At 46.6% G+C, this 14,345-nt stretch overlaps 1 protein-coding gene across 4 annotated transcripts in view; it reads left to right on the top strand.

The window, feature by feature from the left end:
* EXTL3 (exostosin like glycosyltransferase 3) overlaps nucleotides 1-14,345 on the top strand; it is a 134,591-nt gene that overhangs the window by 89,483 nt on the left and 30,763 nt on the right. For all 4 annotated transcript variants that reach the window (XM_074861324.1, XM_074861321.1, XM_074861322.1 and 1 more), the window contains 2 exons: nucleotides 2,118-2,225; nucleotides 6,540-9,165. In XM_074861324.1, coding sequence (XP_074717425.1) covers nucleotides 7,018-9,165 — 2,148 coding nt within the window. In that variant the 5' untranslated portion in view covers nucleotides 2,118-2,225; nucleotides 6,540-7,017. The remainder of the gene's footprint in view (nucleotides 1-2,117; nucleotides 2,226-6,539; nucleotides 9,166-14,345) is intronic.

A 14,345-nucleotide genomic window follows, 5' to 3' on the forward strand; every position in this document is an offset into this window, starting at 1 on the left:
CTGAGGAGCACGACAGACCTTTGCAGAGGGCAAAGCAGGCAGGTTTCTGCATACACTTCAGGGAGAGATTTCTGTAGCTTTTGCTTGCCACAATACTGAACATCTCCTGGAGTGTGCTCTTGTCCCTGTGCTCCAGATGGGGAAAAAAAAGCTGCGAGCCAGACTGTCAGTTCTTCACTTGTCTGCCTTGAAGCAGTTTGAGTTCACCTTTTGCTTTGTAAAGAGGGAGAATGGGGCATGGAGGTTGTGTGATTTCCCCTGGGTGCTGGGGAGTGGCAGTGTTAGAGCTGGGGGCAGACCCAGGACATCTTGACTCCAGGTTTCTGCTCACATTTCTGAATTATTGCCACCTGAGAGCCCAGGCACAGCATCATAGAATCATTTAGGTTGGAAGGGACTTCTAGAGGTCTCTGAACCTGGGCATTGTCCAGCTAAGTTTTGAGTATCTTTTGGTCTCCTATCCCAAGGGCTGGCTTTGGCTAAGCAGGTACTGGCCAGAGCTGCAGTTTGAGGGCACTCCCCACGTCATGTGTTTTTTTCATTCTGCCAGTGCTGAAGCCCTGGAAGATGTTTGCTGTCATCACAGACAGATTTTGGGGTTGCAGGTAATCTGCAGGAGGAACCCCCACTCCCAATCCTTCCTGTCCTCTTCTTCCTGCTTCCAGCCTGGATGTCCAGTTCCCACTTCTCCCTCCCTTCTCTTCCTTCCTTCTGTTCTGTGGTGATGAGGCAGCTCAACTTCCATCCTTGAGGGAGCAGCACTCTGTTTTACTTCCACACCTGTGATGGTCAGCTCCACCATCTCTTCTGGCTATCAGTTTCCCTGTTCACCTGCCATCAGCTCCCAAAAGCACCAGCAGAAGTACAAACAGATGTGCATCTTGGGATCTTGAGCCTGTTGGGGTTTATCAGCTGATGATGCTGCTGCTGAGGAGCGGCTGAGGGAACTGGGGGGTTTAGTCTGGAGAAGAGGAGGCTGAGGGGAGACCTCATGGCCCTCTACAACTCCCTGACAGGAGGGTGCAGAGAGGGGGGATGAGTCTCTTGAGCCAAGGAACCAGCGCCAGGACAAGAGGGAATGGCCTCAAGCTGCGCCAGGGCAGGGTCAGACTGGCTCTTAGGAAGTATTTCTTTGCAGAAGGGGTTGTTGGGCGTTGGAATGGGCTGCCCAGGGCAGGGGGGGAGTCCCCATCCCTGGAGGGGTTGAAGAGTCGGGTTGACCCAGCGCTGAGGGATCTGGTGGAGTTGGGAACGGTCAGTGTGAGGTTCATGGTTGGACTGGAGGAGCTTCAAGGGCTTTTCCAACCTAGATGATCCTGTGAAAGCCAGTGTCTGTGTTGTCTGGGACCTATTCCCAACAGAGCACACAAGCAGCACAGGGGAAGTATAGAATAACAGGGCAAACACATGTGATACTTCCCCTAATATTATTCAGCCGCTGCCTTCTTCAGCACACGTGGCTTCCTAGTGTTGCTGGAGCGAGCACATGAAGGGGCTCTCTTGGAGGTTTTTTCCCAGGACCCCTTTACCCTGCGCATGCCCAGCTGCGGATAGGGAGCATGGCTGGAAGCAGCTTTGGCTTTGTGTGGAGCTGCAAATGTGGTGAATGTTCCTTGGTTTAGATAAAAGCTTCCTAAAGCCAGGGATGCAGTTTATCCCCTGAATTTACAGATTACAAGACCTTTTACGGCCTGTGCGTGTAGCAGTGTTGATCTTAGCCTAGGAGGATTCCTCTGTACCTGTGAGCTCTCGAGATGGTACAAATCCCTCGTGATGATCCCTAAGGCTGTAGCATGCAAAGCATTTCAGAGTGAATTTTCCATCTGCTCCTTTTAAAGATCTGCTCTCAAATGTACCTTCAAGCACACACCTAATAGATTTATTCTCCTTGTTCAACTGCTCCTGTTCCCAAAGTGATCGGAGATTTGGGTTGTAATCCTTTCCTTTGAGAGCATTAGGAAGTAGAAAGTTATCATTGCTGAAGGGCTATGCTGTGTTTGTTTCTTTTCCATTTCACCAGAATCTGTTCTAAAGGGGGTTTTCTTTGTTAAGCAGAATTTTCTGCTTCTACTTTAAAAAAAAAAAAGTGACTTTTTTTTCTTTGATTTCCTTTTTAGTGCTGGTGAAAAACAGACCTGGCAATAGAAACTGTCTATTCAAGACTGGACAGGTGAAGCACAGGAGCCACTAACACGCACTCCCTGACATCCTTCGCCGTTCGTCAGGTGGGTGTGGTGGTTTAGCCCCTGCCGGGGTCTGAGAGCACGCGGCCGCTGCCCCTCCCCCACAAAGGGAGTGAAATACAAAGCCCCAAGACTGAAATAAGGACGGGTTTAATACAATAATGCAATAGCAACACAACCAACAACAACAATAACAATAACAGTAATAGTGATAGCAATGAACAGAGCAAAATAGCTCCAAATACAGCAGTGGGAAGCACGATGTACAAAACCAGTGTACCACGCTCCCATGTGACCTGCCAGGATGTGACCTCCGCATGGTATCTGAATAACCCGGCTAGAGCTCCCCCCCACTGCTGGGGAAACTTAACCCTATCCTGGTTAAACCAGGACAGTGAGTACGGTGCTTCGTTCTCCAGGGAGAGAGCCAGCACAGCAGAAAGTTTGTGAAGGTAACATAGCAACGATAACACTGCAGGCACATCATTTGATGGGTAAAGAGAGCAAGGGTGAGTAGGGGTATGTACAGACAGAGTTTGGGAGCTCTAATTTACCACATGCAGGATCCCTGTGGATTTTCTTCCTGGAAAGTTCACTGCAGTCTGTGCCTAATAGTTATTTATTGCTGTGCTAAGCTCTGGAGGACCGTAAGTTTAAAATTTCCAGGCTCTGTTCACAAATATGCTGAGAAAGGAACAATATTTCCCTAATTTTATAGGGTGATGGACAAAAGGAGGTGTAAGTGGGGAGGAATAGGTGTGCTCAGGTGTTTGCAGAAGGACCTTGGTGACTGAACATTGGCAGAGTAATGACTCCACGGGCATCCACAGATCAGACCAGCCTGGCTGTTTCTACTAGAAAGGCAAAATGAGGGAGAACCTCAGGCATTCCCGTAATTTCACTGGCACGGGGAATGCCTACTGTGGAGTTGAGGAAAGCTGAGAACGCAGCCCGAGATTTGAACTAAGATGTGACAACGTGCTCAAAAAGCAGTTTAGTCTCGCAGTCCTGTGCCTGTGGGAGAAGGAACTGCAGCGTGCAAATCTGTCGTGCCCAAGAAGTCGGTCAGGTTGGCACTGGGGAAGAGGCTCTGGTAATTATTGAGCTTCTGATTTCCTAAGAGCTCTTCCTGCCTCTTTTATGTGTGTGTGTGTGTGTGTGTGTGTGTGTAAATTAGGTCTATCAGGCAGCAACATCGTGTTATCATGTCAACAAGAGTTTCTCAGTGTGGGGCTCAATCAGTTTAAAGAACTAAATAGTATTTGGGAGTGAGAGAAATGAGTTCGCTAGAAAACCCAGCAAACTAACTTGTTTTTCCTCCTCCCAAACTTCTTTTTGGGAACTATGGAAAGCAACAGCCTTTTTCCCCAGGGCTACTTATTGCTCTTAAATACACCACTGAAGTTTCTCTTGGTAAAACCACAGATTGGGTTTTTACTTTGCTTTTTTTTTTTTTCCTTGAAGTCCTAATAATAATGTGTTACAACCTCAGGCTCTATCGAGTTGATGAGGAATAAAGTCTTAGTAATGAAGAAGAGTCTGAGAGTGTGTCTAAAGTGCTTGCCTTATCGCCAGCACATATTTCATACTGACAGTCAATACTTTTAACTGATCCTAAGCCACGTGTGTTGCATTTTAAATGTCTCCCCAGCCTGCTCTGGTCTTTCCCGCATGGTCTCTTCCAAACTAGTGTCAGAGTCAGTCTGTCAGCTTCTGGTTTCTGAGCGTAGGGATTTTTTAAATTCACAGCCCATGTTTTTAGGTCAGGAGGATAAAGTTTGTTCTGTGTCAACTGAATGGAAGGGCCGGAGGAGCCACTGGAAGGATTAGGTGTCAGAACAGCTGCAGAGGATCATGTGTGGGGTGATGGATTTAGCTTTTTCAAGGACCCCAGTTGCCATTTTAGGGAGTCCAGTTTGCCATTTCATTACTGTTTAGGGCTCATAAATGGACAAAGCAAATACAAAGGAGCAAGATTTAGATGGAATCTGAGCTGACAACCTCTGGGACTGCCTTTACTGCCTGTGGGGCAACTGTTTTCTCAGGCCAGTCTGAAGCAACACGTCCACGTGCCTCCTTATTTGTTCTTGGCCACATTTATGATCCCTTGTTTCTGTGTTGTCTCAACACCTTGCAGGCTTTGACCGCACTTACCCCTTGGCACCCCCAAACAAAACAAAAAGAACCAGCAGAGCTTGTTTTCCCATGCGTGCCTTGAAGTTAAGCTGTTTTTTAGATTCACTGATGTTCCAGTGAGTATGTGCTTTTGGCATTTCCCTCAGGAAAAGGATTAATAGGGCAGCTCTTGTCTCCTGGCTAGCTGTTTGCAGAAAACTGCTAGCAGTTCCAGGATCTTTGCAGCCCCTGTGAGACCAGGTTGAAATAGCAGGGAGTGACCGACTGGCACACACAACACAACGGTGTCAGCATGAGCTTCATTTCCAAGGGAGAGCTTAAAAAGGGGGAAAAATAAAGAAAAATAGACTTTAAAAGCTTTTTTAATTTTTATTATTTTTGCCTTCAGTTGCCTGGTTTGTACACCGGTGCATGCTAAAACCTTCCTGTTGTGTAGCAGAGGTCCCGGAGGCATGATGGAAGTGTGCTGCTATTGCCAGGGCTCCCTGTGCCTGACTGACAGCCCTGGGAATTTACATTCATCACCAACCTCTCGCCCAGCCCGGGCAAATGCAAGTTGGAGTACAGAGAATAGTGTTAAAATGTCCTGCCAGCAGAGCCAAAGCCTCCCCCATCTGCCCACAGCAACTGTGCTGCCAAGATTCAAGAAAGCTGATTTAGCCTTTTGCTGACTTTTTAGCCCTTTTATCTTCCTGACCTTCTGAGATTTATGCCAGTGCTGTTCGCCAGACAACATTATGAATTTAAAATCTGCCTTAATTTTAAGTGTCCGTACTGCGGTGCAACTCAGTTGGGGGGCAGGCTTGGGGGATTCCCATTTAATTGTGGGGCGTTACGTTATGGACAACAAATGGCCTTGTAATGAAATAGGCCTAGGAATTGTGATTTGTTGCTGCACTTGTTTTCCCTTTCATTATGATTTTTCCTGGTTAAAATCAGATCTCCCATTTATTTTTTCTGACACACACTTGTGTACTACACTGAAAATTATTCCTGACTTCCCTCTGCTCCTTTAAGGTGAACTCCTGTTTTGCTTTGGCCTGTTTCCAGATCTCTGTTTTAGCTGAGATTTGCTTCCTCGTCGTCTTTCTGCTAATTCTTGATGAGTAGATGAGAGGAGTATTAAATAGGTTTAGTGAAAAATGACCGTCACCAGTGTAGATGACTTTTCTCTAATTAAAAATTGAAGCGGAAATGAATAAGCTTCTCTTGAGGCTGTGCAAGAGTCAACGCTAAGCCCAGCACTGTATTCATCAGTGATGTGGGAAGTCCAGTATATGAAAGCATATCCCAGAAACTTAGGTACCTCAGAGGATGCTAATAAAAGGGAAGGGAGAGTTTCTAGTGGCAGCATATTCACACGGCCTAGATTTAAATCTGTTGACATAGACCAAAGACTCAGAGCTGAATTTGCCACGTCCTTGATTTTCATGCCCACGCTAGGTAGGCATTCAGTGCTGTAGCAGAGTTTTCCAAGCAAAAAGGCATGTCTAAGCAAGCTGGTACCGCTTGGGTAGTGCGGTACCCAGCAGATCCTAACTTGGGCATCTTTGTTTTGATGTACAGTGTAGCCTTTTCCAGTTTTGACCAGAAATTCTCTCATATGCAGCCAGCCAGCAGAGGTAATCGTAACCAACACGAGTACGTTCCCTGTAAACTTTCCCTTGCAATGAATCAAAAATTTCCAGCAGGAAATGAAAGCAAAACACTTCATCTAAAAATTCCTCATCAGCTCGAGACACTAGACCAGAACAATAGTGATTACACTCATTTATGCAGTACAAATTCACAACAGTGCTGTGTCCCAGGATCACAACATGCCATTAAAAGGCGGGTGGAGAGAGCAGGTGTACATTAATATCTCCATTTTATACATGAGGAGACAGGGGCTTGCAGATGTTAGGGCAGCTTCTGCAAAGTTACACAGCAAGACAGCGGCAGAAAGAGGAAACCAGATCCAGAGGCTGTGATTTTTCTGGTCTGGCCACCGAAGCATCCAACCCTAATGAAAAGCAGAGTGCCCGGAGAAGGCCATGTGTCCACATCTAATGAATCCCATCGCTTTCTTAGGTTTACTGGTATTAACCCCAGAGGTTTTAGACATGTATGAAGGTTGCTCTTTCGCAGAGAGGACGGTTGCTTTTAAAAACCAGCAATGTCTTAGGTCACTAGGGGGTCGTTTTGTTTGCATTGTCTGAATCTATGATTGTTCCCTTGTAGGAATGGCAGAGCATCAGCCGCGCAGCAGCGATGAGAGAGACTGACATTCGTACGAGTCTCTTCTGGCTCCTTCTCCACAATGGCTGGTGCCTCTGCATATTCATTGGATGGTAATACAGGATGTCGAGAGCAGCGGTAGAGTTTGGCTTGATCCCATTGTGTTTTTCTTCTGCCGGTTGAGACTTTGAATCACCATGACAACGCTGTGACACTTCCAGCAAAGGTTGCCCACAGACCAGGGGTGGGCTGGGGGTGGGTGAGAAGGTCAATGATTGAGTCTAACAGGATCAAAAGTTGCGCCTGCAGCAAAACGACTGTAGAAAAGCCGTCAGCACGACAAGAAGATGAAATTCCCCTTCTATTGGCTTCTCGTTAAGCAGGCACAATAAAATTTTTTTTGAGAGAGACTCGCTATAAAAACTCTTTTGGTTATGGCTACTGATCCAACGTGATTGGGCGCGCAGCGACTTTTGAACTCATGACTGGATATACGATGTTGCGGAATGGGGGAGTGGGGAACGGAGGCCAGCCGTGGGTGTTGAGATGGTCCAGTCGGATCCGGCTCACCTGGCTTAGTTTCACCCTCTTCATTATCCTCGTCTTCTTTCCCCTCATCGCCCACTACTACCTAACCACCATCGATGACGCGGACGATGCCGGCAAGCGCATCTTTGGCCCTCGGACTGGCAACGAGCTGTGCGAGGTGAAGCATGTGCAAGACCTGTGCCGCATCCGCGAGTCGGTCAGCGAGGAGCTGCTCCAGCTGGAGGCCAAGCGGCAGGAGCTCAACAGCGAAATCGCCAAGCTCAACTTGAAGATCGAGGCCTGCAAAAAGAGCATTGAAAATGCCAAGCAGGACCTGCTGCAGTTGAAGAACGTCATCAGCCAGACTGAGCATTCCTACAAAGAGCTGATGGCTCAGAACCAGCCCAAGCTCTCCTTGCCCATCCGGCTGCTGCCAGACAAAGATGATGTGACCTTCCCCCTGCCAAAATCCAACCGGAACTGCAGACTACACAACTGCTTTGACTACTCGCGCTGCCCCTTGACATCTGGCTTTCCAGTCTATGTCTACAACAGTGACGATTACCCTTTTGGTAGTTCCTTAGACCCTTTAATCAAACAAGCCTTTGAGGCGACTGTCAGAACTAATGTTTATGTTACTGAAAATGCAAATATTGCTTGTGTGTATATAATTTTAGTGGGGGAAATGCAAGAGCCTGTAATGCCAAAACCTACTGAACTAGAGCAACAGTTGCACTCTTTGCCATATTGGAGGACTGATGGACATAACCATCTCATCATCAATTTATCAAGGAAATCGGAAACGCAGAACTTCATTTACAACATCAGCACTGGGCGGGCCATGATTGCCCAGTCCACCTTTTACGATGTGCAGTATCGACCAGGGTTTGATATTGTGGTATCGCCTCTGGTCCACGCTATGTCTGAACCCAATTTCCTAGAAATCCCGCCCCAGGTGCCAGTCAAGCGTAAATACCTGTTTAGTTTCCAGGGGGAGAAGATCGAGTCTCTCAGATCTAGCTTGCAAGAGGTTCGCTCTTTTGAAGAGGAGATAGAAGGCAATGCCCCAGCTGACTATGACGATCGGATCATCACCACCTTGAAGGCTGTTCAGGACAGCAAGTTGGACTTTGTTTTGGTGGAGTTTACGTGTAAGAACCAGCCTAAGGCGAGTCTGCCCACTGAGTGGGCTCTGTGTGGAGAAAGGGATGACAGACTAGAGCTACTGAAGCTATCTACTTTTGCACTGATAATCACCCCAGGGGACACCCATTTAGTGATCTCCGCCGGGTGTGCCATGAGACTGTTTGAGGCTCTGGAAGTTGGAGCCATCCCGGTGGTTCTCGGAGAGCAAGTTCAGCTACCCTATAATGATGTGATCCGGTGGAACGAGGCAGCCTTAATTATACCAAAGCCACGTATCACAGAAGTGCACTTTCTTCTGAGAAGCATTTCTGACAACGATCTCCTTGCCATGAGGAGGCAGGGCCGCTTCTTGTGGGAGACCTACTTCTCCACCTCCGACAACGTGTTCAGCACAGTCTTAGCTATCATAAGGACTCGAATCCAAATCCCAGCTGCTCCTATCCGAGAAGAAACTGCTGTGGAGATTCCCCACCGGTCTGGCAAAGCTGCTGGTACAGACCCCAATATGGCAGACAACGGTGACCTGGACTTGGGGCCTGTGGAAACAGAACCACCCTATGCATCTCCCAAATATCTCCGCAATTTCACCCTCACTGCAATGGACATCTACCGGAATTGGAATTCTGCTCCAGGGCCTTTCCACCTCTTCCCCTATACTCCCTTTGACCCTGTTTTACCATCAGAAGCAAAATTTTTGGGGTCTGGGACTGGATTTCGACCAATTGGTGGAGGAGCAGGTGGCTCTGGGAAGGAGTTCCAGGCTGCTTTGGGTGGCAACGTCCCCCGGGAGCAGTTCACAGTAGTGATGTTGACTTATGAGCGGGAGGAAGTGTTGATGAACTCCCTAGAAAGGCTCAATGGTCTCCCGTACTTAAATAAAGTTGTGGTAGTGTGGAACTCTCCCAAGCTTCCCTCTGAGGATCTCTTGTGGCCAGACATTGGCGTCCCAATCATGGTAAGAAAAAGATGTAGCTACTCTGGTCTTGCTGCCTGGTGGGGTTTGTGCATTAGAGTTGGCTGTAGCTCTTCTGTAGTGTGTCAGCTCAGCTTAAGTCATCTAGGACAGCATTCATCTCACATGGTTGTAGATGTCTGTACCTGATCTGGATGCTTTCTCATCGGAGAAAAACAGGGAGATTACAGGTATGACTCATCTGACCCATTTTAAGTGTTTTCATGAGAACACCGTGGCTCCTGCTCTAGAAATGCCAGTTTCTCTCCACTGGCTTTGAAGGGAGGCCGATGTTCAGAGGTGGATGCCTGTGCTCTGTGGATGCATGAACTTAGGCAAGATGAATTGCTGTTGTGAGAGAATTCGTTCGATGGCCTTTGGGTTGTGAAATACAGGAGCTGTTACGCAGGAGAGCTTAAATTGTAAAAATACGGGATCTTTAGAGGTGCCAGGTGTTTAGCACTCGGGAAAGAGTAATTGCTTGTATGGAGCCTGATACGAATCTCGGGGCTTGAAGCTAGAGATTCTTGCTTATTGGAAATCTTTGCTTAGACTCTTGAAGTGTCACACTGTAAGGACAGTTGGCACCTTATAAATACGTAAGTAGTGACTGTTTCTGCACTTTACCAGATAAATCTTTTATAGAAAGAAAAGAGGGACCCACTGAAGCTGTGCCTGTTTCAAGGGCCTCAAAAGTCATTTATCACTTTATATTACAAGGGATGGCAGTGAAGGAAATACAAGCAAAGGCCAGCATGACCATAAGAGCTTCCGTGCTCCAAAGGTTGTGACTGAGTTTTGCTTAGGCTTGGGTTGAATATTTTTTTGCCCGGCCAAACTGAAGAAGTGACACCTTCAAGGACCAACATTCATTTTTATGCCCAGCTACTCATATATTGGCAGTGTTGCTTGTAAAGAGTTAATTCTGCCTAAATTATTACTTACTTATGTATGTATTTATTTTAGGACTTATCTGTCATCCCAGCATAACTTTTTGCACTGGCCATTGTTAACGATATTAAATATAAATCTCCATGTGCCCTCGTAAAGAGAGCATGGGCATAGAGCCACTAACAAGAAGCAACACTGTGTTGTCTGAATCCAGTTGTATTTAGAGGACAAATGGAAGGATAATGCCTTACAAATTAGGGAAGGGAAAAATAAAAGAGGGAGATGGTACTTAAGTACGCAAACTGCGTGTAGTTTATGTGACAGGACGCTACTAAGCTTAATAGCAATGTGAGCTTTATGCTTCATGCAAAGAGATTCATTGATTTAATATTTCTTTTTATTATTATTGTGATGAATAAATCCTTCTGCTCACATTTAAAAACCCTTATGGTCCAGGGACAATGAGGAGAGAAAATTGCTTGGATAATTGCAAAATAATCTTTCACATTAGTCCTGTTGAATGCCTGAATTCTGCAAAATCTTTGCATTGTGTCTGCTGAAAAACCGTGTACTCCTTCAGAGCTGAAGAGTGGGGATTGTTCTTGGAGTTGCTAATGGGTGTTATTTGTGAAAGAAAAATATGTTTCTGTTGGTGGAAGTTAATGGCTTTTTTTTTACTCTGCTCTCATCTGCTTATCTATTATGTTGGAGGCCCACGGGCTTTTTTTTGGGACTTTGACACACATGTGTTGCTGTGTGTCGCCTTTGAGCCATATGCTGGAGTTCGTGGGCCATGGGGGATGTTCGGTACCGCTTGGTTCAAGAGGAGGAAATTGTCTTGTGTCTGCTTTGGGATGCTGAATGGCAACGCTGTGCTCATGGCCAGGGGCCAGGGAATGGCTGGAGCACAGCAAGCTTCTGCTGGGGTCCTTTCCGAAGGAGTGCATTGGTCTGATAATAGTTATGCTTTCTTCCCATTTTTCTAAATTTCATTTTTTAAAAAAGCCCAGGTCTCTTGGGATCTCTCATCGGAAGCTTAGCCCACTGCAGCCTCCAGGTATCCATCCCACCGAAGCGCTTGTTGCTAAGTCCACCTCCAGACTGGGTGTTGAAATCACGTTGGCAGTCTGTAGGATTCATCTATATGGATGGTTTAGTACAGTAGTGATATAAAAATTTACCTGGGCTTCATCAGTGACAGATCCTAAGACCTGCTGTGAAGAAGGGCAGCAGGAACTTGGGGAGCAGAGGCGAGGCTCCGTTTGAGCCTCGGCGGCTGAGACGTGGGATGTGCTAGCCAGGGGAAGAAGCAGGTGGATCCGTGGGGTTGGCAAGAAACACAAGCCCTTATGACTGCTGATGTCAAAAGAAACTGCAGAGCTGTGAATCTGATTTTCTTACAAGGGAAAAAAGTGTCTTTTGATGGGGAATATTTAATTCTCTCAGATCTTAAAGCAGTGCTGTATCTCTATGTAGTAAACATGTTCCAGTAACTTTGGGGTGCAAGGAGTTGCCCTGCGTTCAAGTCCCAAAGCACAGAGCTATGCAGAGAAAAGTCGAGGGAGAGAGAAGTGGATGGGTGCAGAGCTGGGTGCCCCCACTTCGATTGAAATGGGTCCAGGCACCATCTGACCGTGAGGAGCAGCGCGACGGCAGCACATGTGTGTCAGCACGATCCATGATCAAAGCACCCAAAGCCAGAAGGTTACTGAGGTAAATCGCAGCCTAATGAGACAAAGCAATGTGTGTAGCGTGTCCTGGGCTGGAAAAACCCTTGGAAGCATAACATAGTCTTAGTCTTAAGTCCCACCAGCAGTGCCTTGGTGTGGGATTTAGGACTACGCTTTAGCTGTGAGGCTTTGTACTAGCAGAATACCCAAAGGAGAACTGGGCTTCCTCCTTTACCCTCACAGCATGAGCTGACCTTAGTTCATCGATCAGTTCCTTGAAACTTCATTTGCAAACTGCTGCTTGGTTGTGATTTCGTCTTGCAAAACAGGTTATGTGGTTTCTTTTCCCTGGTGGTCTGGGAGTTAATCAAGAGCAAAGCTTGAAGCTGTGTTGGATCTTTGAGTCTTTCATGGATAATGAGATAAACAGGGCTACAGAATATATTTGATTTTTTGAAACTTTTACTTAGATGTAGATTTCTTGTGACAGCATAATTTACTAAAAAAAAAATCAGTAAGATTCCTTAGCTGCACAGGAGTCTCTGATAAAATATTCTGGCCCTGTACCAAGCCTGAAGTGACTAGGTGCAAATACAATTTAATGTAAAGTTGTGTGTGTAGTCATTCAGGGTTGCCCCTGGAACAGATGTGGGTAGATTACCCTCTAATTTAAAGTGCCTTTGTGCTGGAGTTGAGCTGTAAAAATTGTTCCCATCTCACATTAAATAGTATCGCAGCAAAAAACAAAGGTTGTAAGTGAGAAATCTTGTTTGTACAAGCTCAAAAACTTGCTTTCTGCAAGTGTTTGTATTTCTAGTGCTGTATTAGAACTCCCCCAGACAGAAGAACCTGGAGAGCGTGACTCTGCCAGCACCACCAACAACCACTGCTTAACTTCTGAGCGCCTCCCTGCAGGATTTCTGCAGCATTGATTCAAGATATGTACTTCAGAATGTCTGCGGCATCTGGCAAAGTCACAATATACTCAAGAAATCAAAAACTGCCTGGAGCACCATCCCTGCCAGCAGTTGAGCTCTGCTCCCTTGTAGCGAGGGCGAGAGTCCTCCTGCACAGGGAAAGAAGATTGGAAAGAACAGGGAAGGAAAATGGAAAGGAATTTGGGTTAAATCCTGCTCTGAACAGGTGGAAAGACTGCACTAGGGCTTGAGTGAGGTGGCGATGCTTGCCTGTTGCTCCCACACTGCCCCTGCACACCCATTAATCTTGGAAAGATTTCCGGCGGCAGAATAAAGGAGGAGTCATTAAGGAGGAGATCTGGCTCAATCTTGGGATAGAGACTTCCAGCCTCCCCTTTCAGCATCTCCGTGCTCAGGATTTCTAAATAGCGTACAGGTGATGACAGAAGAAACCTCACTCTTTGCTTTGCAATTCCTTGACAGCATTTTCATCCACATGAATAAAAGTGAAGGGGAAACAAATGAAACAAAACACTCAGGCAACCACACACACATCCAGCCCACGCAAATGGTAATAAGATGCACCCAAGAAGATTCAGCTCCTGCTGCGCTTTGTGGTGTGCTTGGCACCGATGTGCTGCTGCTTTCTGATTGCTGTAGGGCACTTGCTTGCAATTCCTCAGCAAACTTGCAGCATAAATGCAAGCCCAGATGCTTCATAAACCCGGTACATGGTTTTAGCAGCTCTTCAGATCCTCTGGAGCTGATTTACTATCTGTCTTCCATGCAGCTCTGAGCAGGATGTGGATTGGGGCAGGGGGACAGGATTCATTTTCCCTGTTTCCGCTCTGGTTTTAATCAAAAAAAAACTAGAAGAATGAATTAAGCTTGAACAGCCAGAGTTACCTGAAGATTGTTTGTTTAAATGTATTTAATATGTATTTCAGAAGGCTGCCAGTGCCGCGTATGCCCTTGGTTTGGTGGGGAAAGCACAAAGCCCTGATCAGTGAGGTGATTAAGCTCTGGAGCAGCTTGCAGTCAAAACAGCCGCAGATCCTCTAATGCAGCAATTAAATTATCCATTTCCCTTTCAGAAAGTTCCTTAAAGCCCCCCAGGAGTTGCAGTCTCAGCCAGGAAAGCAAACTGTGCTCAGCAGCCTCCCTTTACCTCCTCTCCTACCCCCATTTCTCAGCCTGTGGGTTGTACCCTAGAGATGGGAGAAGACAGGGAAAGGGAAGACAGAGCTCAGGAGAACCCTAAATTTGGTTATAATCTTGAGTAAAAATATTTCGCAGCCCCTTGTAGGCACCCTCTTCTATCCAGCTTCAGCATCTTCAGGTCAGTCTGTCTCTTAAACTGGACAAAGGTGCATTTTTAACACCTTTTTTTTTCTGTCCTTAGTAGAGTAAGGAGAAAGCATCTCACTTTAAGTAAAGGTTTTGCCAGCCAGAGAGAGGAACCTGCTGCTCTCAAACTGCGAGGGCTTAGTACTGTGTTGCCAGTGCAGCGATCTCTGCTTGCCAAAGGCCGCGGAGGTCCAAGCAACATGAGAAAAAGGCTTGTGGCAGATAGCTTCATGAGAACAGATGCTTCATCTGTTTACAGGGGTGTTTGAACCTCGAACAGTGATTTCCAAGCAACGTTGCCTCTATTCCTTTTTATTTTTTCCTGTCCTGAGCCCTTCGTGCACAGCTTAGGGTGGCT

The sequence above is a fragment of the Strix uralensis genome, chromosome 3 (assembly GCF_047716275.1).
Source record: "Strix uralensis isolate ZFMK-TIS-50842 chromosome 3, bStrUra1, whole genome shotgun sequence".
Lineage (NCBI taxonomy): Eukaryota > Metazoa > Chordata > Aves > Strigiformes > Strigidae > Strix > Strix uralensis.